This window comes from Jaculus jaculus, chromosome 8 (genome assembly GCF_020740685.1).
Source record: "Jaculus jaculus isolate mJacJac1 chromosome 8, mJacJac1.mat.Y.cur, whole genome shotgun sequence".
NCBI lineage: Eukaryota > Metazoa > Chordata > Mammalia > Rodentia > Dipodidae > Jaculus > Jaculus jaculus.
Window position 1 is genome coordinate 43,206,520 of NC_059109.1, and position 25,519 is coordinate 43,232,038.

Below are 25,519 nucleotides of genomic sequence, written 5' to 3' on the forward strand. Positions count from 1 at the left end.
ACCCTGTATGTTCCCCAAGATCCAACTTTGAAGATAAAGAACAAATTCTATCTCCGTTTTGGAAAATAATGGAAATGGCGAAAATGAAGAAAGATTTAAGCAAAGGCAAAAAGGGAAACTAATGTGCTCAGAGGAATACAAAATTGAGTTATCATCTTTATCTCCAAATTAACTTTCCTTCCCAGTATCTTCGCTCTCAGAAATCTGTGGTCACCTAGAACAAAGACTCAAAGATTCAGAGTCATAGGGAGATAGAGCTAGAAAAACCTTTTAGGCCACATCAAGTTCAGAACTCTAATTTTATAAAATGTTTAAAGTCAAGCCCAGGGAAGTTCAAGGACTTGACTGAATTTACAGACTAAGTCGTGCTACAGCAAGCCCATGCTCTCCATTTATGCCACCCTTCTCCTTTCTGTTGCTATTAAGGCCAATGTTAGGATTTTCTTTTCTTTTTTTTTTTTTTCCAAGGTAGGGTCTCACTCTAGCCCGCTGACCTGGAATGCACTATGTAGTCTCACGGTGGCCTTGAACTCACAATAATCCTTCTACCTCAGCCTCCCAAGTGCTGGGATTAAAGGCACACACCACCATGCCTGTCCAATATTAGTATTTTTTAAGAACTGCCAAGGATTTAGGAGTCTTCAGCAACCATTTTTCAAGTCAAGAACACAGCAAAGTAGTGTTTGTATATGTAAAACAGATCTACTACACAGACAAATAAAAATCAAATACCAGTACTTGAGGAGTTCATAGGCAATGAATGAGATATAGCAGATAAGTAAGTTATAGGTGAGAAAGTATTAAGTCCAAAAGGAGCTCAAAAGCCTGGAGGACCAAAGAAGTCTTGGTGGAGGAAAAGGCATCAAAGACACACCTTGAAGGCAAGGTAGGAACTATACAGGTAAGACAAGACATGGAGTCACTGTCACAGCAGAGCCCTAGAGTGAGCAATGGCCAGCACAGACAGTGGCCTTTAGTGTGATTCTAGGTCCAGAATGATGCTTCCAGAGGTCTGTATAGAGGCCAGGACTATTCCTGTCCTTTTTACATATAATAATACCTTTAATTAAAGTGGCATTTTAGCATTATTTTCTTTGATACAACCACAAAAATAGATTAAGTAAAGCTTGTTAAGAAAAACATCTCTAACACAAAAGTTTCAAGGCCCAAGACAACCTTCACAGGTAAAGTACTTAACAATTTTAGACACTTAGGAGGTAGTCAATGAATGGATTCTGTTATTACTTTACTGATTACTATTGCAGTGTCTATTCTTTTTCATATTCAGCATTATGATAATCACCATTTGTAATTTTCTTGCATTCAGAAAGAACTAAATGACCAGAATACAGGTGGGAAGGCATGCCTCACAGCCACTACCACCTCCTATACTGAACCCCTGTTCCCATAGCGATCTGTTTCATTCACTGTGTGGTCTCCAGAAGCAGGGCTCCCATCTCTCCAGGAAGAAGAGACAGCAGCAGGTCAGGCTCTCAGAATAGTCCAATACTTCCACTCAATGAATAAACCATCTCTTCAGTCTTCTTTAAGTGTGAAAAACAGCACATTACTGATAAGGAGTGTATATGGAAGAGAACTTCACTATGGTAAGATCCATGCTACAAATGTCAAAATAATGTAACAACCAGAACTCATACTACATGTTAGATTCTACTAAGAAAGTAATTTCTCTTTATAAGGATGTGCATAGTCGAGGGATAGCACAACATCTTCTGAGTTAAGGCATAAGGAAATGGGTTTGAAACTGTTGACTGTACCACAAAAACAGAGTGGTCTGGTACAGAAGAAAGAGCACAGATCTCTGAAGGGAGAGGCCTATCCACATGGAGGCTCACAATGCTTAGGATAAGAGGGTCAGCTTTTTCTTTCCAAATAGTAACAGGATAGATCTGGTTTGCATCATGATAGTGTACTAACTTATGTAAGCCAACCTGGAATTTTTCTGAAACAGAATCACCAAGAGAAGACTTTCTTATCAGTGAAAGTAGCCCTGCCTAACTGAACTGTGATATTACTTTGTTACTGGCAACAACTATAATGCATATTTCACATATCCATGGCAACTTTACAGCTCAGGCTAATTGTTCTTTAAGCCAAGGTCTGAGGATGAATGGAGAGCTTAAGCTGGAATTCTATGGGAATTGAGTAGAGAGCCACTGAAGAGATCAATTTGTATAATTCTCTGTCTACCACTGCTTTGTGGAGGGGCTCAATTTGTATAATTCTCTCTCTGCCATTGCTTTGTGGAGGGGCTCAGGCTGAGTCACATCAAGACTTTCTCTTCCATAGCTAGAATACCTGAGTATTTTCAGAGAATGCATGTATCTGTTCACTTTTTCTCTCCCTCCAACTTCTAGTGCCATATAAATACACTCAAAACAGCTAAAGAGAAATGCCCATCAAAAGGTGGCAGGTAAGTTCAACTGAATGAATGAAACGCTTTTCCTATGCATTCTCTCCTCTACTTACAAAATAAGGCATGCAAAGCTATTTGCTTATTCAAAAATTAAATGGACAGCTATTATGCTCTACAACATACAGCAGTGAGAAAGCCAAAACATTTTAGCTTTATGACACTTCCTGAACAAGAAGGAAAGCAATGAGTTAAATACAGGATACATTTCCATGTGGTGACAAGTGTTTGCAGAAATTCAAAGCAGGGCAAGGAGTAGAGGTCTGAAGAAGTAATACTTCAGCAGAAGACTAGATAAAGTAAGTGAGCGAACCATGTCGACATCTGAGGAAGAGTATTCAGAAGAAAGGCCCTGACAGTGGATATGAGGCACGAAGGCCACAGTGACAGAAGGAATTCTATATCTGTTTGAAGAAAGAAGCAATGGGTAAGTTACCAGCATTAGGATGGAGAGGAGGGGGAGAGTACCATATTGTGACTTTAGAGGCCTTCTTTTCCTTGGGTAATTCTGAAGCACCTTTGGGCATGATATAATTCATCCTTTAAGAACTGCATGATCTTCTTTGCATCTTGAATGTCCCTCTGGCTTCTGTGTGAAGAATGGGACGGGGAGTGGGATGGAGGCGGATGAGTAACAGTGGCAACAGGCTGCAGGTTTATTGGAGTGAAATTATGTAGTTGGGCCAGGATGGAAGCCTGAAGGTGGGGAGAAGTCTTTGGATTCGACACATTCTTGAGAGTAAATATGACAAGTCCTGCTAATTAAGTGGATAGGGATGCAAAGAAAAGAGTGACAATGATGCCCATCCTGAGACAGGAAGCTGCCATTTGCTAAGAAAATGAAGCCAAGGATGGAAGCACTAAGGGAGGAGAGAAGAAAACAAGGATCATGCTTTGACCAAAAGTAGCTCTGAGAGCAAAGATAGAATGTAAAACAAAAGGGCCTCCCATAAGTCCTCTCAACACAACTGGGCAACCTTGGAAGTCACTCGTATTCGTTTCCCTTACATACTTCATACGGGGACAGCAAAACTCTCATGACTGGCAGTAAGGAAATGATACACATCTGTGGACATCTTGTAGAGAGGCTGACCCAAAGTAAATTTTTTACTTTTCTGGTGAATGCTTAAATGACTTATCTTTGAACCTGAGGAAGTAAATACAATTACATCATCATAAAAAAAAGACTCAGGGACTTAGTGATTAAGGTGCTTGGCTGACAAGCTTAAGGACCTAGGTTCTACTCCCCAGAACCCATGAAAGACAGACGCACATGGTGGCACAAGTATCTGGAGTTCGTTTGCAGTGGCCGGAGCTGCTGCCATGCCCATTCTCTCCCCCTCTCTCCTATAAATAAGGAATTAAAAAATATAAAAAGACTCAACTTTCCACCATCCAATCTTATTTCATCTGTTTTGCACCTTACATTTTTAAAACTTTGAAAATGTTTATTATTATTATTAGCAAGATTTTTCATTTTCCCTCATCCCTGCCCCTTTTCATTGGGAATATTCCTCAGTGGGGGTTGCAGATATTCCCCATGGGGTTTCTGTGTTATGGGAGCAGTAGTCAATTATTTTCAGCAGGTTGGGGGGGGGGGAGGAATGTGGCTCTTACAACTTTTCTGCTCCCTCTTCTGCAAATTTCCCTGACCCATGGTAGGTGAGGTTTAGGCCTACTTCAATGATGAGCTCTTAGGAGCCTCCAGATCTCTGCTTTGGTGGGTGTTGAGTGTCCTCAGGGACTGTCTCCTACATCCTGGTGCCCATTATCAGGAACAGCATGGGCACAGCACTTTTGCTTGTTTCCCAAATTCCTCTGTGGATTCAGCTGTGGCTTGGCTGAAGTACAAGGGGTAGTTTATCTCCTCTGGTCTCATCACCTTTGGAACCAGGAGACTGAGAGGAGCCGGGGAGCAGGCCTACTCACTCCACAGTGCATGCACCCTCTGGCCGCACTTTACATAGTGTGTTATTTACATTTATGATTTTCTGATACAAAGTCTTTCAGATGTATTATTTTACTTGCTCCTTCATATAGACATAATAAGAAAAGGAAAAGGCAGACCTGACATTCTGGTCTCACTGCCTTGCTCTCCATCCTTTAAGTCAGAGCACAGAGACCTTGCAGTATAACTATCTGGCATCAAGGCTTACTCATATGAAAGACATTTCTGCGACATGGAATGCTAAGCACTTCCATGAGCTCTAGTGAACAAACACAACCATTCCTCAGATGCAGAACTTAAGTTTATAAAATACTTCTACAGATACATTATTTTCCTGGTTCCTCCTAATATGTGATATGCACTTGATATATTCCAGACATACAAGGTACTATCGTGAAAGAAAAGGATAAGTCTACTTTAAAATAATGACTTACAAGTGGAAAAATATTATTGCTGAACATTGTTTTGTATTTAGTAATGTCCTTTATCACTCTCTCATCCATTCATTCAATTTTCCCAGTATCTGAGGATATGTTCTTGTGTTGGCTAATAAGCTAGCTATTTAGAGGCCTGAAGCTTGTTGATTCCTTAAGCTTACAGAAGTTAAGCAAACACAGAACAAATGTGTGCCCATGGGCTAACATGAAGGACACCAGTGACTTCATGGACTGCATCTGGTTTGGCTTTCTACCATAGCTCTAATATCTAGTACTGTGTGGCACAGAGTGGACACTTGACAAAATCTGTTAAACACATAAGTAAAGGAATCAAGTGACAGAAGCCTCATGGAGCTTTCAGAATGATGGCCAAATCTTTTCTGGCTTCAATGATTTAAATTTTCATCTCTTCCCTTCTTGACAGTGTTAGTTTATTTTCTGAGAATAAAACACTGGGGATTATTTCGACAGTCTTGTGCATTGTGATCCTATTCTAATAAGAGAAAGGTTATACCATATTTTTGTTGTTGAGGAACAGTACATTAATAACATCTCCTTGAAAAAAAATCTCATCTCTATTACGTAGGCAAAATTAAACTTTCAAGTATAATTATTGTGTTTGTTGAATTTCCAAATTTTGATATTGTTTATCTTGCACATTCACTTTTTAGTTTATCAAACTGCTAGAAAGTTGTGGGAAAGCACAATTTTCAGTAAATATTAGCAATCTATACTGCATATTTTCTTGCCAGTCAGATGACTGGGCAAGTTTTCTTTTATAGAAGGTCTTAAAAGAGGGGCTGGGAAGATGGCTTAATGTTTAAAGGTGCTTGCTTGCTTGCAAAGCTTGCTGGCCCAGGTTCAATTCCACACTACCTGTGCAAAGCTGGAGCACAAAGTGGTGCATAAGTCTGAAGTTTATTTGCAGCAGCATGAAGCCCTGGTACACCTGTTCTTTAACTACATAAATAAGAAAATAAAAACCACAGAAGAATTGGTGATATGAGCAAGAGTGCTACTTCTATGATGAGCCTGTCAACCAGCGCTAGGGTGATGGAGACAGACCCTGAGGATACTCATAATGCACGAAAGCAGCAATCCAGAAGTTGCCAAGAGCACACCCCTGAAGTAGACTTAAAATACACTCCCCATGGCTCAGGGTATTTTATGGAATAAGGGGCGTAAGGAATACAGGAACCACAGAGTGGAAGAAAATATCCAGAGGCAGTGCCCCCCACTTTACAATGACTGACTGATGCTCTCACAACTCATAACCCACAACCCCAAGAGGAATACTAGCAATTCCACTGAGGAGGGCCCTCAGTGGAATGGGGCGGGGAGGAGGGAAACAATGGTACAAACACATTGCATGACAATACAAAGTTTCTATTTAACAAAAAAGGAAAAAAAAAAAAAAGAAACCAAGAATATAATAAGATCTTCCTTAATAATAATAAAAAATAAGTAAATAAAAGAGGGCTGGAGAGATTGCTCAGTTGATTAAGGAACTTTCTTACAAAGCTTAAGGACCCAAGTTTAATTACCTAGGATCCACATAAAGCCAGATGAACGAGTTCATTTGCAGTGGCTAGAGGCCCTGGTGTGTCCATTCTTTCTCTCTTCCTACCTCTTTTTCTCAGTCTCAAATAAATAAGTAAAGTATTTTTTTTTAAAAAAGAAAGATTAACATGTCTCCTAAAAACATGTTTCTAAGGTACAAACTTCTTAGGTTCCTAAACCCTAATTCTAAAATCTATGTAAGCTCTCTGAGGGCAGGGTACTTGCATATTTTGCTCACAAGACCATGTTAAAACAAAATAGGTACTTTATAAATACTGCTAAATGAATGCTGGATTTTCTCTTCCACTCAGATTCTACTGTGTAAAAGTTAAAATCTCTGTTTCTCTCTTACACACACACACACACAGAGAGAGAGAGAGAGAGAGAGAGAGAGAGAGAGAGAGAGAGAGAGAGAGGGAGGGAGGGAGGGAGGGAGGGAGGGAGGGAGGGAGGGAGGGAGAGAGGTCTTGTTATGTGACATTATGACATCTTTCCTATAAAAAAGTACATTCACGTGGAACTTTGGCTAAAACAGATAGATGGAGTGTTTTGGACAGTGTCTGTGATCATATAATGTCAAGTCCTCTTCTAAGACTTAACCTAGCATTAGCCACAGAAACAAGTTATGAAAGAATCATGACACATTTACTTACATGATGAGGGCTTGGACTCTTAAGTCTGATCTTGATCTGTGAATGAGGTTTGTTATGAATTCAAGGTTGACTTGGGCTACATATAGAGTGAATTCCAAGTCAACCCTGACTCAAACAAAAATAGCTAAAAACAGAAACCCACAAGAGTATTCACCAATGCTGGTCATTTGGAGATTTTCACATTATTTTATTAGAACGGTATTTTATTTTATTTTTTAAAAATATTTTATTCATTTTAATTTATTTATTTGAGAGTGACAGACAGAGAGAGAGACAGAATGGGCATGCCAGGGCCTCCAACCATTGCAAACGAGCTCCAGATGCGTGTGCCCCCTTGTGCATCTGGCTAACGTGGGTCCTGAGGAATTGGGCCTCGAACTGGGATCCTTAGGCTTCACAGGCAAGCGTTTAACTGCTAAGCCATCTCTCCAGCCCATTTTTTTTTATTTTAAATTGTTAAAGTTAATTAAAATTGATTTTGTCTTACATTGGGATCCTCATTTCCCTACAAAGCAGTATAAGTTCTATTTACAAATAAACTAAAAAGATAACAGGATTCAGTTCAGGGTGCTGAAAGTTCTGTTAGCTCGATCAAAGTAATGGACATTCCTGGGTCTGTTATGAGAATAATAACAGTGTCTTCTCTCTAGGGTGTTATAAGGTTAAATGAGAGATAAGCTAAAGTGAGACCCTACTTTGAAAAACCAAAAGGCAACAACAACAACAAAATGAGAGACAAGCATTCATGTGAGTGGCTGGTGCTTTCATCACACAAACACTGAGAGCTGACAGATTAACAGCCATGATGGCCAAGGACCTTCTACACGTCCTTCTGTCTCCTAATAAGCCACTCTCATCCTGTTCCAACCACAAAAGTACAAACTCTTGAGTATGCCTTGTGGGTCTTGTCCTTCCAAGTTTATACAGCATTTCTGAATTGCCTCTGGCTGGGTGTTAGCACCCAGAGTAGTCATCTAGTGCTCTGCCTTTCTTTCCACAACCCATGTAACATTCCTCCTCCTTCATGTTGCTCCTTAGAGACACTCAGTTGGCTGGAGGAACTTGACTCTTCCTTTTAGTTCATCAGAGTTCCTAATCAGAGGGAAGAACACTGAATGCCAGGACATGCTGGTCTAGAGCATCTGTGCCTGGCCTTTTCATCTAAGCAGCGTGCCAATAATTGCTAAGTTTTCCCTCCTGCAACAATTATCCCCACACCCCAATTTCTTCCCAACCCCCACCTATCCTCCTAGTTAATTATCAGTTCTGGAATTAAACTGCTTGCTCCTCCTGCTATTGCCATGGTAACAGTTGGCCTGCACCTGCCACTGGTGAACAGTGGCTCTTTCAGAAGAGGCAATGGCAGTTGCTGGCTCCACAAAAGCCAGGGAGTAAGATAATGTACCTGTCTGGGAGACAAGTTCCTGTTCACTCTTTTTAGGTACTTTCATCTCAACTTTCCTTTTAAACTACCTGTTGACATTTAACAAAAGAAAATGAAAATTCTGATAATTCCAAGTTCCCACTGACTTGTCACACTCCTATCCATCAGCTTGACTTATCCCCAGCCAACAAGTCAAAAGATATGCATCTTCTATCTCCTGACAAATGCAGTATATAGTAAACAGGCTGAGTTCCCAGGATTTTAAGCCTACTAGATCTGGGTTCTAATCATATTTGTGCCATTTCCAAACTGATGGACCATGGATTAATAACTCAACCTCTTTTTATAGCAGCAATTTTCCCATTTACAAAATGGGGATGGAATAACTATACTTCATAGTTGTTCTAAAGCTTCAAGATATCTCTATATAGGTTTAGGTCTCATTCCCATTCAATTCAATTCCATTCTTTCTTTCAATTAATTTTTATTTGAGAGAGAGAGAAAATGGGCACACAGGGCCTCCAGCCACTGAAAACAAACTCCAGACACATAAGCCACCATGTGCATCTCCCTTATTTGGGCACTGGGGAATCAAACCTGGGTCCTTAGACTTTTCAGGCAAACTCTTTAACTGATGAGCCATCTCTCCAGCCCTCAATTCCCATATTTATTCAACTCAGTAGGTCTCACTGTTATTGCTGGTTAACCATCAGTCCCAGACAGCCTAGAAATTAGGGGAAAGTTGGCATCTTGTCAGTTTTAATCCTTGTCTGAGAGGCAGGGTTTCAGGTCATATGAAATGCCACACTGCCTCATAGAATCTAGATCAAGATGCATCTAACAGCCAGAGCTGAGAAATGCTGCTCTCCCTGGCTTCACTGAAATTCTGTCAGCTCCTCCCTCTTTCTTCTGTTTCTTTTTCATGCTCAATCTCACTTTCCTTTAAATAGAATTGATAGAACCAGGGTGTAAGGAGACATGTACTCACCAAGAAAACAAAATGCTTTCTTTTTACAATCACATCACAACCTACAGAGAACAACTGGTAGCAAGCTGACAATGGGAGAGTGAGCATTTATACAAGCAAGTGTTACTGGGCTGAAAGAGGGAGAGTGAGCATTTATACATGCAAGTGGTAGTGGTGGGAGAGTAAACCTTTATACAAGCAAGTGGTTTCTTCCCTGAAGCCCATGTTAGACACAGTACATTTTAGTCCATGTTAAAACATTTCATGACTTAGGGTATCAGAATTTTATCTCAGAATTTGCCTATTTTTCATCAGTTTACAAGCCTACATTTATATAGTTCTGATTTGTAAGGATACTTGTATTTATCAACTCTGTATCTCACACCATCTTGAAAAAAGAAAAACAAAGCAAGCCCCACAGGCATTTGTGAGCATATGTTATGCAGGCCCAATGTCTGTTTCCAGAGAAAGGAACATGGAGTTTGGCAACACAGGGCTTCCAATAGGAAAACCCCTTAAAATTACTAAGAAAACAGAATTATTGACTTCCTGCCTGTCTCTCTCAGGGAGGAAGCAAAATGATACTTGAGGCCAGCAGGTTTCTCCCAATTGTAAAGGACACAATGAACAATTTTGCCATGGCTATCCACAGGTGAGGGGAACATAACAAGGACATCAAATTTAGTTATTCTTAAACAACACAGGAACTTTGACTTCCCCAAATCTGTTCTGTTAAGGGCAGGACAAACTGGCTAGGAAGACAAATGAAGAATAAAATTGGGCCACAGCCACATTCTTCAGCATCAGATCTAACTCAGGAACTAAATGACATTCTTTTGCATCAATTTAATTTTTTGACAATTTTTTTAAGGCAGGTTCTCATTCTAGCTGAGGCTGACTTGGAGCTTACACTGTAGCACAGGCTGGCCTGGAATTTTTCCTACCTCAGTCTCCCAAGCACTGGGACTAAAGTTATGAGCCACCACACCTGGCTTCCTTTGATTAATTCTTACGTAAAACATTTATGCTATTTGGAAAATTTTGGTGCTTTAGTATTTCTTTCTTCCATTAATTAAGAAGGAATTAGGTATCTAGTTTCCAAATTTAACTGTAAATTATAAAAAGGTTGGACCTGTCAAAATAAGGGTATAAATAGAAGACAAATTAAATGAACCTTTTCAGAACTACTTTATCTCAGTTCCTTATTTTTCCATCTAACAAGTTCTGAAAGTAGAATACTACCAATTCTTCATGTGTTGGTCATTTTTTTATGTACATGTACCTATTTGTACATGTACAGATAGTTGTGTGCACATGTGTGCAGAGGCCAGAAAATGAACTTAGATGCCATCCTCAGGTGTACCAACCACTTAGTCACTCCTTGACCTGGAGATCACAAATTAATCTAGACTGGCTGGCCAACAAGACTCAGGGATCTACCAGTCTCCACTTCTCCAACACTGGGATTACAGGTATGCTATTACACCTGGTATTTTTTTTTTAAGATTTATTTTTATTTATTTATTAGGGACAGAAAGAGGGAGAGAGAGTGAGTGAGAATGGGTGCAACAGGGCCTCTAGCCACTGTAAACAAACTCCAGAGGCATGTGCCACCATGTGCATCTGTCTTATGTGGGACCTGGAGAATCGAACCTGGGTCCTTGGGTTTCACAAGCATGCATCTTAACCACTAGGCCATCTCTCCATCCCCTATGCCTGGTATTTTTGTGTGCATTCTGGGGATGGAACTGAGCTCCTCATGCTTGTGAGGCAAACACTTTCCTGACTGAGCCATCTCTCCCATCCATGTATTTGTCCTTTAAGTGTAATAATATGTCAGATTTTAATTCTGAAACCAAAGATACTCCAACCATTTTACTCACAGAAAATGAGGAGATGTGATTGGAGGTACAACTAGAGAAAGAAATTTATAAGATTCAGCAGTCTGTTCATATCTTGGGGCAGTGCTGAAGTCAAGAATGTAACAGGAAATGGTACAAGCCACTTGCTATCTCCACATGGCATCCAAAGCTCTTTCCATACTCACCTTCATCTATCTTCTGAGGCTCACCTCCTGCTCAGTGCAATCATGTCGCTTCTCCTCAGTCCCCACATTTTCATACCTCTAAGCCCTTATACTTGTTGGATGACCTTCCTATCATATCCATCTGAAAATAGCTAACCATTATCTAAGTACAGAAGAAATGTCTAATTTTTCTAATTCTTGGAGTTAGTACAGTGATCTACATTCAACAATTTTACTTTACAGATCATTATTTTGCAATGCTAACCCTTGCAATTCTGAAGTCAGACCAGTTGAGTTTAGAGGTAACTATGTACTGCCTCAGAAACGTAACCTCTTCGTGATCCAGGTTTTCATCTTAGGTGAAATAAAAGCAATGTACAGGTCCGGGTGCGGTGGCACATGCCTTTAATCCCAGCACTCAGGAGGCAGGGGTAGGAGGATCACCATGAGTTTGAGGCCACCCTGATACTACATAGTGAATTCCAGGTCAGAATGGGCTACAATGAAACCCTACCTTGAAAAACCAGGAAGAAAAAAAAAAGTAATGTATAGGCCACTTACTGGGTCTATTGTGAGGATAAATAATAGTTCAAATATAAGTTATTTCCAAAAGAGATTTCCTTACATAGTTGGTACTCCATGAATACTTCTTTATAATATTTTAATTATTATATTACACATAAATATGAAATTAAATTTATTTGGCACTCTCTTTCAAATTAGATTTTTAGATTTTTATAAGTACAGGGACAAAAATCTCAGCAATTCTCATATTTCCAATGCCTACCAAAGGGCCTGGCACACACTGGGCATCTTAACATGTGTACTGAGCAAATTAAATAATTCCTCTACAATCTTTCTGTCTAAGAGATTAGGCAATAGAATTCCTAGTAGAAAATGCTATACTGATAAGCTCTGGAGTCAATAATAAATAAGTTTAGCTTGCCAAGTATAACAACTATACTGAGTGGCAAAGACAATATGATTAGAATAGAAACACAGTATAAAAAGTGTCAATCAAGTCCCTTCCTTAACAACAGGGAACCAGGAGTAGAAGAGTAAGATATAGGCCATTTCTAGACAGCATTTCCATTTGGAGGCAGATGCTTTATAACAGAGGTACCCCAGGTGAATTTCCCAGTTGTAAATGGATTCTTTGATTAATAAACCAGCATGAACAAAATAAAGGGTAACACTCATAGGCAAATGTCTAAAAAACAATCGCTTTAGCAAGGAGACTGTTTTTGGTCTAGACAGGCAGCACAGTACACTGCATGGTTTCACTGTCCACCTGGATAAAGGAGATGATAAAACATCGGTTTCTGCATGGAAAACAAGGCAGGCTCAGCCTCTGTAACAGGGAAATGCCAACTCAATGTTGGAGCCCCACTCTCCATAACAAGCAGCTCTGACAGTTCTCCATGTCACAAGTAGCAGTCATTTGTTTCAGCTCGCAGATGGACCTCCAGAAATGAAGATGACATAACAATAAAACCATGGATTGGCAACCAGAGGACAAAACTCCCAAGTATCAATCACTCCACCCACTTACTTCCACAAGCTCTAAGAGGTCAGAAAGAAAAATGCTGTCTCTAAAAGTGCATAGTAATTAAGTTATGGGGATGGTCTGGGAGGGGGGAGAATACCAAGCAAGAAGCCTCAAGATAAATTTTAGAGAAATAAAACTGAGGGGACAATATCCTTCAGCAAGTAATTCCCACCGCGATGTACTGCTGTGTCACAGGCACACAGACAAGAGAGCCAAACGACTATGGATTGAAGCCTCTGAAACTATAAGTTAAGACAAATCTTTCTTCCATGTAAGTTGTCTATCTCAGGTGTTTTGTTGAAGCAGCAAAAATCCATCTAACATGATCCCCCAAACTAGCTGGATGTGGGATGGGGATATGAGGTTAATATTTATATAGAAATAACAGAAGGAAAATTTAAATGACTTGCCCAATGTCACATAAATCGGTCATAGGCACAACCAAGAATAGATGAGAAGTAAGCTGATGCTTTGAGCTCTTACTCCTCCTGAACATGCTTCTTGTTTGATCACAGAATCAGCATGAGCCACATTCACACTGATCTTGGCAGGTGCTGTGAGGCTGAACAACAGTCAGCTTTGAAGATGAAATATTCTACAGAAGTCCAAGGATAGTGATACTATTAAAAAGCCATTTTCCTCTTCATTTAAAGGGGAAAAACAATAGCAAATCAAAATTTAATATGGACCTTTCTCCTCCTCCTCTGAGCAGGAGAGTTGAAGGGTCTTTCCCTGACTACCTCCCACTATACAACTGATTTCACACATGCAGATCATACTCCACCCCCTCCTCAAATATCTGTAACTTCTCAGCAGGCTCCAGCAGGAGTAAAGAAGGAGTCAATCTCTGACAAAGTGAACACAAGATCTCCCATAATAGCAAAGAGAAGACAGAAAATCGCTGCTGAAAGTGTAAATTGCTTTTTTTGCTAAAAAAAAAAAAAAAAAAATCACTTGTGGCTTTAAAGGCATCTTAATAAGACGATTCCACAGTAGTTAATATCTATATTCTACCTATCAGGACTTTTGCTTCACCATGTCCTGTAAGAACACCTACCAGCTAGATTACAGTGGATCATGGATCTGTGGAGTAAGCTACCACATGGAGCAATAGGAAGCTATTCTGGGGGGGGGGGGGCGTGTCAAAGGTTTCCCTTGGCCTTTCTTTGCTCCCCAGAAAGCATGTGATCCTAGCCATCTGCTCTTGCCATGCTTTCCATACCATGATGAAACTTCCCTTGGAAACTAAGCTGGAAGTAAATCTAGGCCCCCAGAATTAAGCTGCTGGGGAAGTCAAACCTGAAGAGGAAAGAAGGCAGGGAGCCTCTAGCTGGTAGAAAGAAAGGGAAATTATTATAGACAAACATAGGATAAGAAATTTTCTTTGTTCCTTCTAGTTTGGAGGCTAACTGGATTCTATTTTTCCTTCCACTTATTTTCCCTCCATTGACTTATGGTGAGTGGAGGAGTAACTCTGTGGAAACAAAGCTAGGAAAACAAAGCATAATGACCAACAAAAGATGAAATGCTCTAGATTCGTCCTCTGTTCAGGAAGACCGACATTTCCTTTCTGCCTCCCTTATACATCAAACCATCATTTACTTTGTCAGCAACACAAAACCCTTTGGAACAGAACTATTTGGCATGTTGAAATGGTAAAGTATGTATGATGAAGGATAGTATTTTCAGATTAAAGGCAATCTGCCCTGAAGTGTTAATGGGAAGAGACTGAGCCAAATGGTAGCTCAACACAAATAAGCTGAGTGGAAACAAGAAGGTGGTTCTAACAAGGTGGAAATGCTCAGCCTAAGCAAGTTCTCTCAAGACAGAAATGCCATTCGTATCCTTTGGAGTCTTCCCATGACTTCTGCAAAGGTATTTTTTCCATCATGTTCTGACTTGACCTCTTCTGTCCTAGATTTTACGGAGTTAAGAGCTTGTGCTCAGAGAAGGGTTGCAGTGCATGCAAAACTTGGGAGTCTAAGCAAGAAGGTGAAAATGTGGTCAATAATTAGAAAAGATACTGATAGAGGCTCCCCAAATTACTAGTCTAGTGCTGCAACTTAGACATCATCTATCCCTAAAACATTCTGGGCATTTGAACCCCCGTGTGACAATGTTGAGACGCAGTGAAACCTTCAAGGGGAAGGGCTTAGTGGAATGTGATTGGGCCATGAGGGCATCACTCTCAGAAGGAACTTAAGTCATGCCTATGAAGCTGAATCACTTCCAAGAAAGTGAGGGCTTGGTATCCCCCCTCAAATCTCTTTAGCATGTATTCAAGACATTGCGATGCCATGTACCATGAAACCCTCACCTCAGCCAGTTGAACAGTGGTCTCATAGCTTTGAAGCTCCAGAACTATGAGCTAAATAAACGTTATAAAGTACATAGCTTGGGTATTTTGTTACATAAACAATGACATCTACTCGAAATAATTTCTTGGGCACTTGACTAGCCTCCAATTTCCGACTCTGTAGGAAGAAAAGATTTCTAAAATGCAAACTTACTTGGGTTAATTTTAATTTAAAGGTTCTTTTTCTTTTTCTTTTTCTTTTGTTTTGGATAGGGGTTCCTATAGTCCAGCTTGGAGAGGCTGACCTTGAACTCCTGATCCTCATGCCTCCACTCACACTCAGCAGCTTAAAATTCTTCCAACTGACTTCACCATACAGTGCAAAGAACTGGGCTCTGCTTTCTGTCCTCTGGATCTTTTTTACTCAAGATTTTCTCTATTACAAAACAGTTACCTCCCGCTCCTCCTTTTCCCACCACCTTCTCAGCACTCAGATCTCTGTTTATTCAACCCTCTCTGTTAACCTCCTCTTACCCTTCAAGACTGATTTAGGAACCCCTTCCTCAAGCAGCCTGGAATTCCCTTATCAATAGCACTTCCTCCACAGTGTAATTGCTCATTATATGCTCAACTCTCCCTCTAGATTCCAGAGCCACAAGGGTAGAGACCAACTGGGTCTTCCATAGACACCATGATGTACTCAGTGTGTAACACAGTACACAAGGTGATAAAACCACCCAGTGTGAGGCCCAGCGCACAGGGTCACAAAACCATTACATACTCAGTGTGTAGCCCAGTACACAGGATCACAAATATACTTTAAAAGGATAAAATGAGGGAACACAGCTGGGAAGAGAGGACAGTACTACACAGATAGTAATGCTCCTGAAAATAGTTTAAAGGAATTCCCTGAGACCCTGCAGGTGTTGACAAGATGAGTGTGGCTTTAACCACAGCAGACCACACACTGGATAGGTGCTTGCAGTTCTAAAATAGAAGTTGAGAACCACAATCCTAAAGAGAAGGAGGTTCCAAGAGATGAAGATACAGAATAACACACAGAATAACATTTGGAGCATCTTAAAAGAGGGGAATCAAGATGTTGGGAAGGAAAAGAAACTATATTTGTTAGTCTGAAATAAAATGAGAGTTAAATGATTCTGTCTCTATAGGCAATCTTGGAGAATTTATTTGGCAACCTTTAAGGAGGAATTTAATAAGAGCAGTGATTTTCAAGCTAAGTTCTAGGAACACTGGTTCCTGTAGAAGCCCCTCATGGTTTGCTGTAATGAAGCATAAGGTTCATCAGTGGATGTGTGGCTCTAACTGAAGAAAGAAAAGTAGATTTTACAAGTTGAGGTTCTACTTACAGTTTACTTGAAAAGGAGCATTTCCACTAAAAATAAAGTTTGAATATCTGTGACCTGGAACACTTTCTGGCACATCACACCTGAGTGCAGGTACCAGGCAGGGCCCATCTGGACATTTTAGTCTACTTGGGCAGGCACATGGCCCTTGACTGTGCTGGTGCCACAGCTGTAGCGTTCCTAGTCTGGGCTCACTGTTCAAGCAGAATGAATGACAGAAAAGACAAGTAAACTGAAATCCAAGTTTACCACAAGGCTGAGGCAATAATAAAACGTACTTTTACATTTTATGATTGCTGATATAGAGAAACTCAAAGAAATGTTTTTCTCTTTAAAAAGTTTTATGTAGGTGGGAATGGTGGCAGATGCCTTTAATTCCAGCATTCAGAAGGCCGAGGTAGGAGGATGTCTATGAGTTCAAAGACACCCTGAGACTACATAGCGAATTCTAGGTCAGCATTGGCCAGAGCCAAACCCTACATTGAAAAAAAAAACTTTTATATACCTTTGACCTAGGATTCATTGTGTAGGTGTCTTGGACCAAATACAAAGATTAGTGGTCAGGAATAAAGAATACTGGTTCTAGAACACATTTACAAATTCCAATTTGTATTTTAAAAAAGCAGTAAAAAAAAGTTTTTTCAGTGGGCCCATCTGAAAGCCTAACCACCATTCAAATGTTCCTGTCCTTAACAAAGCATTATATCACACTGAAAAACACAGCAGAGTCACTGTGGCGGCACCTTCAGGTCCACAGTCCCCTGAAAACTACAGGCAGAAAATGACACAGATAGGAAAGGAAAAGGAGTCTTACAAAATAGAAATCTTCAAAGCCCTGGCTTAAGATGGAGATCCTGTTTCTGTGCTATTCCTTGCCTGTCCATATTTCATGGGACATTTAAAAGCCAAAAATGTCACTGTTCTTCTGAGACTAGAAGCAGTAAAAATGTTATCTTACCTGGGTCCTTCCTCGTCACCCTAGAAAACAAAAAGCAACAGTGTTAGAAATTATCATTGGTAAAAACTGACTTAGATTTCTTTTTTTTCTCTCTGTGCCCAACCTGGAAACAAAAATAATGCATTTATTATATTTAAAAAAAGAAAACCAGACAATGTCTAAGGATTAAGGCAAGGGCTACTACAATCCTATGTTCAAACTGTCCAGCAGAGATGAACTGATAATTCGCCCTTGCAGGCAGAGAAGTGAATTCATAGGCCCAGGAGGTCTCAATAATAGCCTTACCTTTAAATTTATACAGTTGGCAGCATTTAGTTCTGAGAAAACCCAGAGCCCCAAAATAGCAGCAAGTCTTAGGCAAAGCTGACCAGCTCCAAAGGCATCAAGCTGTTTCCTTCAAAAACTTGTTTCTGCCTTGTTCTATTACTTTTCTCCAAATACGAGCACAGCAACTCTAACACAGCATATTATGGTGGGAAGGGTTCTGAACTATGACCCAGGAAATAAAAATTCTAGTTCAGGATCTCATATTTAGTAAGTATGTGGCACTGGGGCAAGCTAATTAGTTAATGTGGGCCCTCCCTTCTCTGTGAGTACTTCTGACATGTGATGAATGGCCTTTAAAGATTTGTTTTTTTAGCCAATGGTTTCTTCTTCATATTCACTGTGCAAGAACAGGTACCATGGTCTTTCAAACTCACCCTAGCAGTGATGATCACCATAGGTCCCTTCTCAGCCTTCCTGTGGCCAAATGAAAGCTTTCAAATGACTCTGAAGCCTTTCCTAAAGAAACCCACTCATCCTTCTGGTGACAAAGTATCTTTCAGAAAGCATCCTCCTCTTCAGTCACTCAGGACAGTCTCAGTAGAGGATGCATTATCTGGTTGTATCCCCCATCCCCAAGAACAAACAAATTAGCAAATGAATGAACGAATGAATAATTCTACTAAAATAAAGTACAATGAATTGGGGACAGACACTCTTTCAAGTTCAAATTTTGACTCCAGAACTTCTTGATGTGATATGCTACTCAAGTTATTTTGCCACTCTTCAATCTCCTAATTTACAAAATAGAGCAATAACTATCTCTAATAAGATTAAATAGTGCTTATAACTATCAAGTACAATGTCTGACACTCAGGATACTTTCAATACAGGCACTTTATAAATATCAGTAGTGAGCTGGGAAGTGGCTCAGTGGTTATAGGCACTTTTTTGCAAAGCCTGGTGGCCTGGGTTCAATTCTCCAGTATATGCAAAGCGAGGTGCACAATGTGGTACATGCACCTGGAGTTCTTTGCAGTGGCAAGAGGCCCAGGCATGCCCATTCATATTTTCATCCTCTCTCTCTCCTTGCAAATAAATAAAAATATTTACATAGCTGGGCATGGTGGTGTATGCCTTTGATCCCAGCACTCGGGAGACAGAGGTAGGAGGATCACTGAAAGTTCAAGGCCACCCTGAGACTACATAGTGAATTCCAAGTCAGCCTGAGCTAGAGTAAGACCCTACCTCGAAAAAATATATATATTTACAAAAGAAAATACCAGCAGCAACTCATTATAATTAATAGAGAATCTATCATATATAGGTGCTAAGGATAAAGGATAATCTATGATCTAACCTTCCATGAGCTCCCTATCAGCAGCTGGGAAAATAAGCAGAAAAAAAATTATATACACACACACACACACACACACACACATACACACACACACATACATATTTTTCTTTTGAGCTAAGGTCTCATTCTAACCCAGAATGACTTGGAACTCACTCTGTAGTCCCTGTAGTCCCAGGTTGGCCTTGAACTCATAAGGATCTTCCTATCTCTTCCTCCCAAGAGCTGGGATTAATGCATATGCCACCACCTCTACTTTTTGTTGTTGTTGTTGTTTGTTTGCATGTTGGTTTAAACTAAATATGTTATGAGCTCAACCAAAGGCATAAACAGAATGCTCTGAGAATATAAAGTGATTATATATATATGTGTGGGTGCATATGTGTGTGATTATACATACATACATACACACATACACATGTACATGAACTTGGGTGGAGGTAAAATGTCTTGTATGTGTATATTTCAGGGGGTGGGAGGGTGGCTGAAGTCACCAGAGTACAGAACTGTAAGGAAGCTGCAGGCAGACGGGTGACTTCAACTGGGGTTTGAACAGAAGGGCCCATTAGCAGACTATGAAGGTGTGTGATGGTGGTAAGGCACTAATCATGTGTACTACAGTGAAAGGAGTGAGGTAGTGGTGGAGGGCTGACACAGGGATAGTAGAAGCCATTGTGAATTTTGGTGGACTGATGTATCTCATGTGTACTATAATATAGCAAGAAAAAGTCAAATAGTTTAAATTTCACTTGAGTTACATAACTATATGTCACAATCAAACTCATCACAATTTTTCAGTTACCTTTGAATATTTTAACATAAAATAAGAGAATCTTAAGAGAATCTTACAGAAAAAAAATATACCCAAATTTTCTGCCATGATTTAGTGTTGTAGTTACCTTCATGTTGCTGGCACAAAGCACCCAACCCAAAGCAGCTTACTGAAGGAAAGGATTTACTTGGCTTACAGCCTCAAAGGGAAGCTCCATGATGGCAGGAGAAAATGTGGCATGAGTAGAGGGTGGACATCACCTCCTGGCCATCATCAAGTGGATAGCAGTAGCAAGACAGTGTGTCAAACCCTAGCAAGGTGAAGCTGGCTATAGCACCCATAAGTCCGCCCCACATAATACATCTCTTCCAGGAAGCTCCAATTTCCAAATTGCCACCAGCTGGGGACTATGAATTCAGAACATATAAGTTTACGGGAGACACCTAAATCAAATCATCACAATTGAGCAAGTCTTCCTTATAGTCATGTTTCATGGTACAACAGTTAAGATAAAATTGTATCATTTTGAATGATTTCCTCATCTGAAACAACTCCCACTGCAACTTAGCACCCATTCTCTCTCTCTCTCTCTGTCTACCTCTTTCATTCTCTCAAATAAATTAATAATAAGATAAATAAAATATTTTAAGTGATATTTTATTTGCAGTTCATGAGCATTTCCATCCCATCTAGTCTGTATCTTTGTGTGTGTATGTGCATTATGCACGCGTGTCTGTCATGAGCACTCCTACCTGTCTAGTTTTTGTTTTAATTTTGAATGTATGCATTCTTCTCATTATTTTTTTAAAATTTTATTTATTTATTTGAAGGAGAGGGGACAGAAGGGGGGACCAGGGTCTCCAGCCACTGGAAACAAACTCCAGACGCATGCGCCACCTTGTGCATCTGGCTAACGTGGGTCTTGGGTAATCAAACCTGGGTCCTTTGGCTTTGTAGGCAAGTGCCTTAACCACTAAGTCACTGAGTTGACTTTTTTGTTTGTTTGTTCTTCTGAAGTGTGTCTCATAGCCCAAGATGACCTGGAACTCACTTTGTAGTTCTAGGCTGGCCTCACACAGAGACCCTCCCCCTTCTGCCCCCAAGTGCAGAGATTAAAGGCATGTGCCACCACACTTGGGTTGACTTTTGATCCCACAGTCCACCAAAGAAATCCAGGACATATGGATTCTGAACCTGTACAGAGGTAGGGTCTTACTCTAGCTCAGGCTGACTTGGAATTCACTATGTAGTGTCAGGGTGGCCTTGAACTCTCAGTGAGACAGAGAGAGACAGACAGAAAATGGGCATACTGCTAAGCCATCTACCCAGCCCAAAATAATATCATTTTTTAATGTTAAGTTAGAGAAAACATTTTTAGTGCTAAACAAAAGGGTAATAAATGCAAAAAATAGTTAAGAGACCACATCTCAGTCTGAATTACAATGCACCATGCACTTAATAACGAAACTAGGCAAAATATTATGCAAATATAAAATTAGAGATCAATATCATTCATGAACAAAGCCATGAAAATTCTCAACAAATATTAGCAAACTGAACTCATAAGCAGGAAGACAGCTCAATTCTCTGGGTGGAATTAGTCTTGCTACTTGGCTTGAAGCTGGTCCACCACCCTTGGTGACCTGTCCAGGCTCCATCTCCCAATCTGTCACCAGCTAGGAACCAAGTATTCAAAACACAAGATGTTATAGGGGACATCTCATTCAAACAACCACAGTGTCTGGGCTGGAGAGATGGCTTAATAGTTGAGTTGCTTGCCTGCAAAGCCTAAGGATCCAGGTTCGATTCCCCAGAACCCCCTAAACCAGATGCATATGGTGGTGCATGTGTCTGGAGTTTGTTTGAAGTGGCCAGAGGCCTTGGTACACATATTCTCTCTCTCTCACACAAATAAATAAATAAATATTTAAACAACCACAGTCTCAAAAAATCATATTTTCACAAAAACATTTAAAAGCATGAAAAATAAAAATTAAAAACAATTCTCCTTTCAGTAATACTGAAGGTATTAAATACCTAGGAAAAATGCAAAAGCCATTCAACTTAAATGAAAACTCTGAATCACTTTTGAAAACAGAAAATCAGAACTATAAATCAAAGCAAGCACCATGCTCATATGAATTGCTTTCCATATCTAATTTGTCTCTTTCGATGCTCTGCTGGATTATATGTCTATTTGCCCTTTTGTTTTCAGAAGTTTGGTTTCAATGCTCTGGGTAGATTTCTTACAACTTATTACTATTTGGGCATATTCAGTTTCTTAAATTTGTGGTTTTGTATCTTTTAACTACATCTTGGAAATCTTTATTATTTCTTCAGACATTACCTTGGCACAATATTCCTTTTCTTCCCCTATTGTGATGCCTTATATTTTCAACTTAACAGGACCTGGAATCTCCTGTGAGCAATTATTTAGATTAGGTTAGTCCCTGGGCATGCCTGTGACAGCTTATCTTGATTAACTTGAGGTGGGAAGACCTATCTTAACTGTGGGGGCAGCACCATTTCATAAGGCTGGGGTTCTAGACTGTATAAAAAGGAGCGAGCTGTCTGAGCAGCAGCATTTGTCATTCTGCTTCCTCACTGGACTGTGACCAGCTGCCTCAAGCTCTGGCTCCCATGCCTTCCCTACCATAATGTAACTTGGAAATATAAGCTAAAACAAATTCTTCATCCTTTAAACTAATTTGTCAAGTATGTGTGACAGCAACAAGAGAGTAACTAATACATCTTATTGCATGTCTATCATATCTTTCATTATTGTCTCAGGGACATCTGAAACTTAGGTGTTTTTTAATCATTTTGTCTTCAAATAAACCAACTCTTTTTTCTATCATCTATTAAATTTGTCAATTAGCTCCTCCAGTGAACTTTTATGTCACATATGTGTTTGTGTGGTGCTAGATATTGAACACAGGATGTCACTCATGCTAAGCAAATTCTCTACCACTAAACTTTCTCAGCTATTATGCTTTTCTGTTCTAAAGTAACTATTTAGTCTTTTTTCATACCTTCTATTTTTCAACTAATATTTTCTACTTTTCACTTGGTAGTAGTTAAGTTCAGTTGTCATCTTCATCAGATTAGCATCACAGACAAGCCTGTTGGGCAGGTCTGTGAGGGCGTTTCAAGGAAGGGCTAGTGGAGGGAGAAAAACCTCCCCCTTCCATTCCCCTTCTTGTCGTGAACTATACATAAAGCAACTCCAGGAAAGCACAAGACCCTTAGCCTGGCTGCCTGCGCTACTTGATGGTGTGTGCATCCAACTCCCTACTGCTGCTATCCTTCCTGGACAATGGAAGAGCTTCACCAGCTTTCTAATGTGGACTAAGACTGAAGTTCTCCAGGAAATTCCCAGGCCTTCATGGCCAGACTGGACTGCAGAGGCATCCAGCCTTGTGGCCTGAGCAGCTACTGGGTTCTCAGATTCCCCAGCCTGCATAGAGCCAATGTTGGACTGTCCAGCCTATATCCTGTAAGCCAATCTAATAAATCCCCTTTATAATACACATTTATTCTATCTGTTCCGTTCCCCTAGAGACCCTGACTAATACACAGTTGTTTTCAGAGAAAGACTGATTTTCATGACAGCTGTACTTATTTAATGATTCCAATATCTTTGCCATCTTGGTGCTATCATGTACTAATTGTCTTTTTTAATTAGTTAAGATTTTTATCAGTGGAATGAGTAAGTATTGGCTATATCCTCAATGCATTAAGTTATATTGCAGCAATCTGGTTCCTTTTTAAAGCTATTTTAGCAGGCCACCAACCTGTACAGGTTCAGAATCCATATGTCCTGGATTTCTTTGGTGGACTGTGGGATCAAAAGTCAAGCCAGGTGTGGTGGCACATGCCTTTAATCTCTGCACTTGGGGGCAGAAGGGGGAGGGTCTCTGTAAGTGTGAGGCCAGCCTAGAACTACAAAGTGAGTTCCAGGTCATCTTGGGCTATGAGACACACTTCAGAAGAACAAACAAACAAAAAAGTCAACTCAGTTTATAAAGCCTCTTCAGTGCTATTCTGTTCTCTCGATTCAGCTGCCATGACTCCACTTTATAGTTTCTTTCTATAGAGTGAGCTAAGGAAAAGGAGAGGTGTCACCTCATTACAAGATGGCAGAAACGTGAGTGAGGTGGATTTCCAACCACAGACTCAGGAGCAGGGGGAAGGACAGTTCCTGCTTAATACAGAGGTTAAGGGGTAGGAGTTAGAGCTCTAGATGCAATTTCTGCCAGGGAAGGATGTTGTTAATTCCTTATCATACAGCTTGCAGGAATGAAGTCAGAGTCCCACCTTCCAGCACATGGCTAATGAGCCACAATAATTATGGAGTGGAAAAAGGACAAAGGCAGAAATAACAGTTTCATTCACAGGCTCGTGGAGAAATAAAGAGACCTTATTCCTGAGGGAAGGGCGTGAAACAGTGTTTTAGCCACCTGTTCCACACCAAAAATGCCACTTGGGGCTGGGGAAGAGTATGGCTTTTCCTTCATGTGCTAACACCATAATAGGCAAGTACGGTGAAAGGTTTCTGCAGCCGTGTGGCCGTTTTCTAAATCCTTTGGCTACAGAGAGTAGGATTTTCTTGTGGATTTTCCTTTAATGTGTGTTCATTAATGTTTCCGGTTTATAGAACCCTCAAGCCAAGAAATGTAAGAAGGAAGGAAGGGAGTGAGGTAAGGAGGAAGGGAGAAGAAGAAGAGGAGAGAGAAAAGGGAGGGAGGGAAGGAGGGGGAAGGAAGACCTGGGTAAGTCTCTGCTTTGCAGTTCTTTAAATCCAGGGTCCCCAAGCAGCATGGCATCATTCACCATCTCTGGGTCATCGACTAGGTGACTTCTGCCCAAAGATGTTTTCTGTAATTAGTGAGATAAATAAAGTGTGTTTATAATTCTTATTCAGAATTGTAAGTTTCATTTTGTTCTTAGTGTCAAAAATAAAATGAAATTGGGCAAAAAAATAATTAGTCAGTGGAAAGCTAGAAAAATGGCTAGAAATAAAATGAAGTGAATATGGCAAAATGTTAATGCATTACAATATAGGTTGAGAGGTATATGGGTATAATGTATAAAATCCTTCTAACTTTGCTGCATGTTTGAAATTTCTTATAGGAAAACACTGGGGAAGAAATTTTTAGCCAAATTATAAATGCAGGTATTTTAACAAATCCCTATTATACAAGGGACACAAAATAATTTCTCTGCTTGTGAAAGAAAGGTATTGAATATTTGTTCTAACCAATATGCTACTATATTAATTGGAGCACAACTCTAATGATAAAAACTCTTCGAAAATGTTCTCTCTATCCTGCAAAAGCTCCTTCTTATTTTTAATGGCTTATTTTGCCTATGTCTGGGTACTGTCGCCTTGTCAGGTGTTGGGGAACTACTTGGAATGAAAATAAAAAAGAGGCACCCAGGAAGCAGAGGTAGGAGGATCTCCATGAGGTCAAGGCCACCCTAAAACTACATAATGAATTCTACGTCAGCCTGGGCTAGAACAAGACCCTTAAAAAAATTAAAAAA

At 40.1% G+C, this 25,519-nt stretch overlaps 1 protein-coding gene across 1 annotated transcript in view; it reads right to left on the bottom strand.

The window, feature by feature from the left end:
* Trim44 (tripartite motif containing 44) overlaps nt 1–25,519 on the bottom strand; it is a 142,213-nt gene that overhangs the window by 39,836 nt on the left and 76,858 nt on the right. The window contains exon 4 of the mRNA XM_045157291.1: nt 17,580–17,599. Coding sequence (XP_045013226.1) covers nt 17,580–17,599 — 20 coding nt within the window. The remainder of the gene's footprint in view (nt 1–17,579; nt 17,600–25,519) is intronic.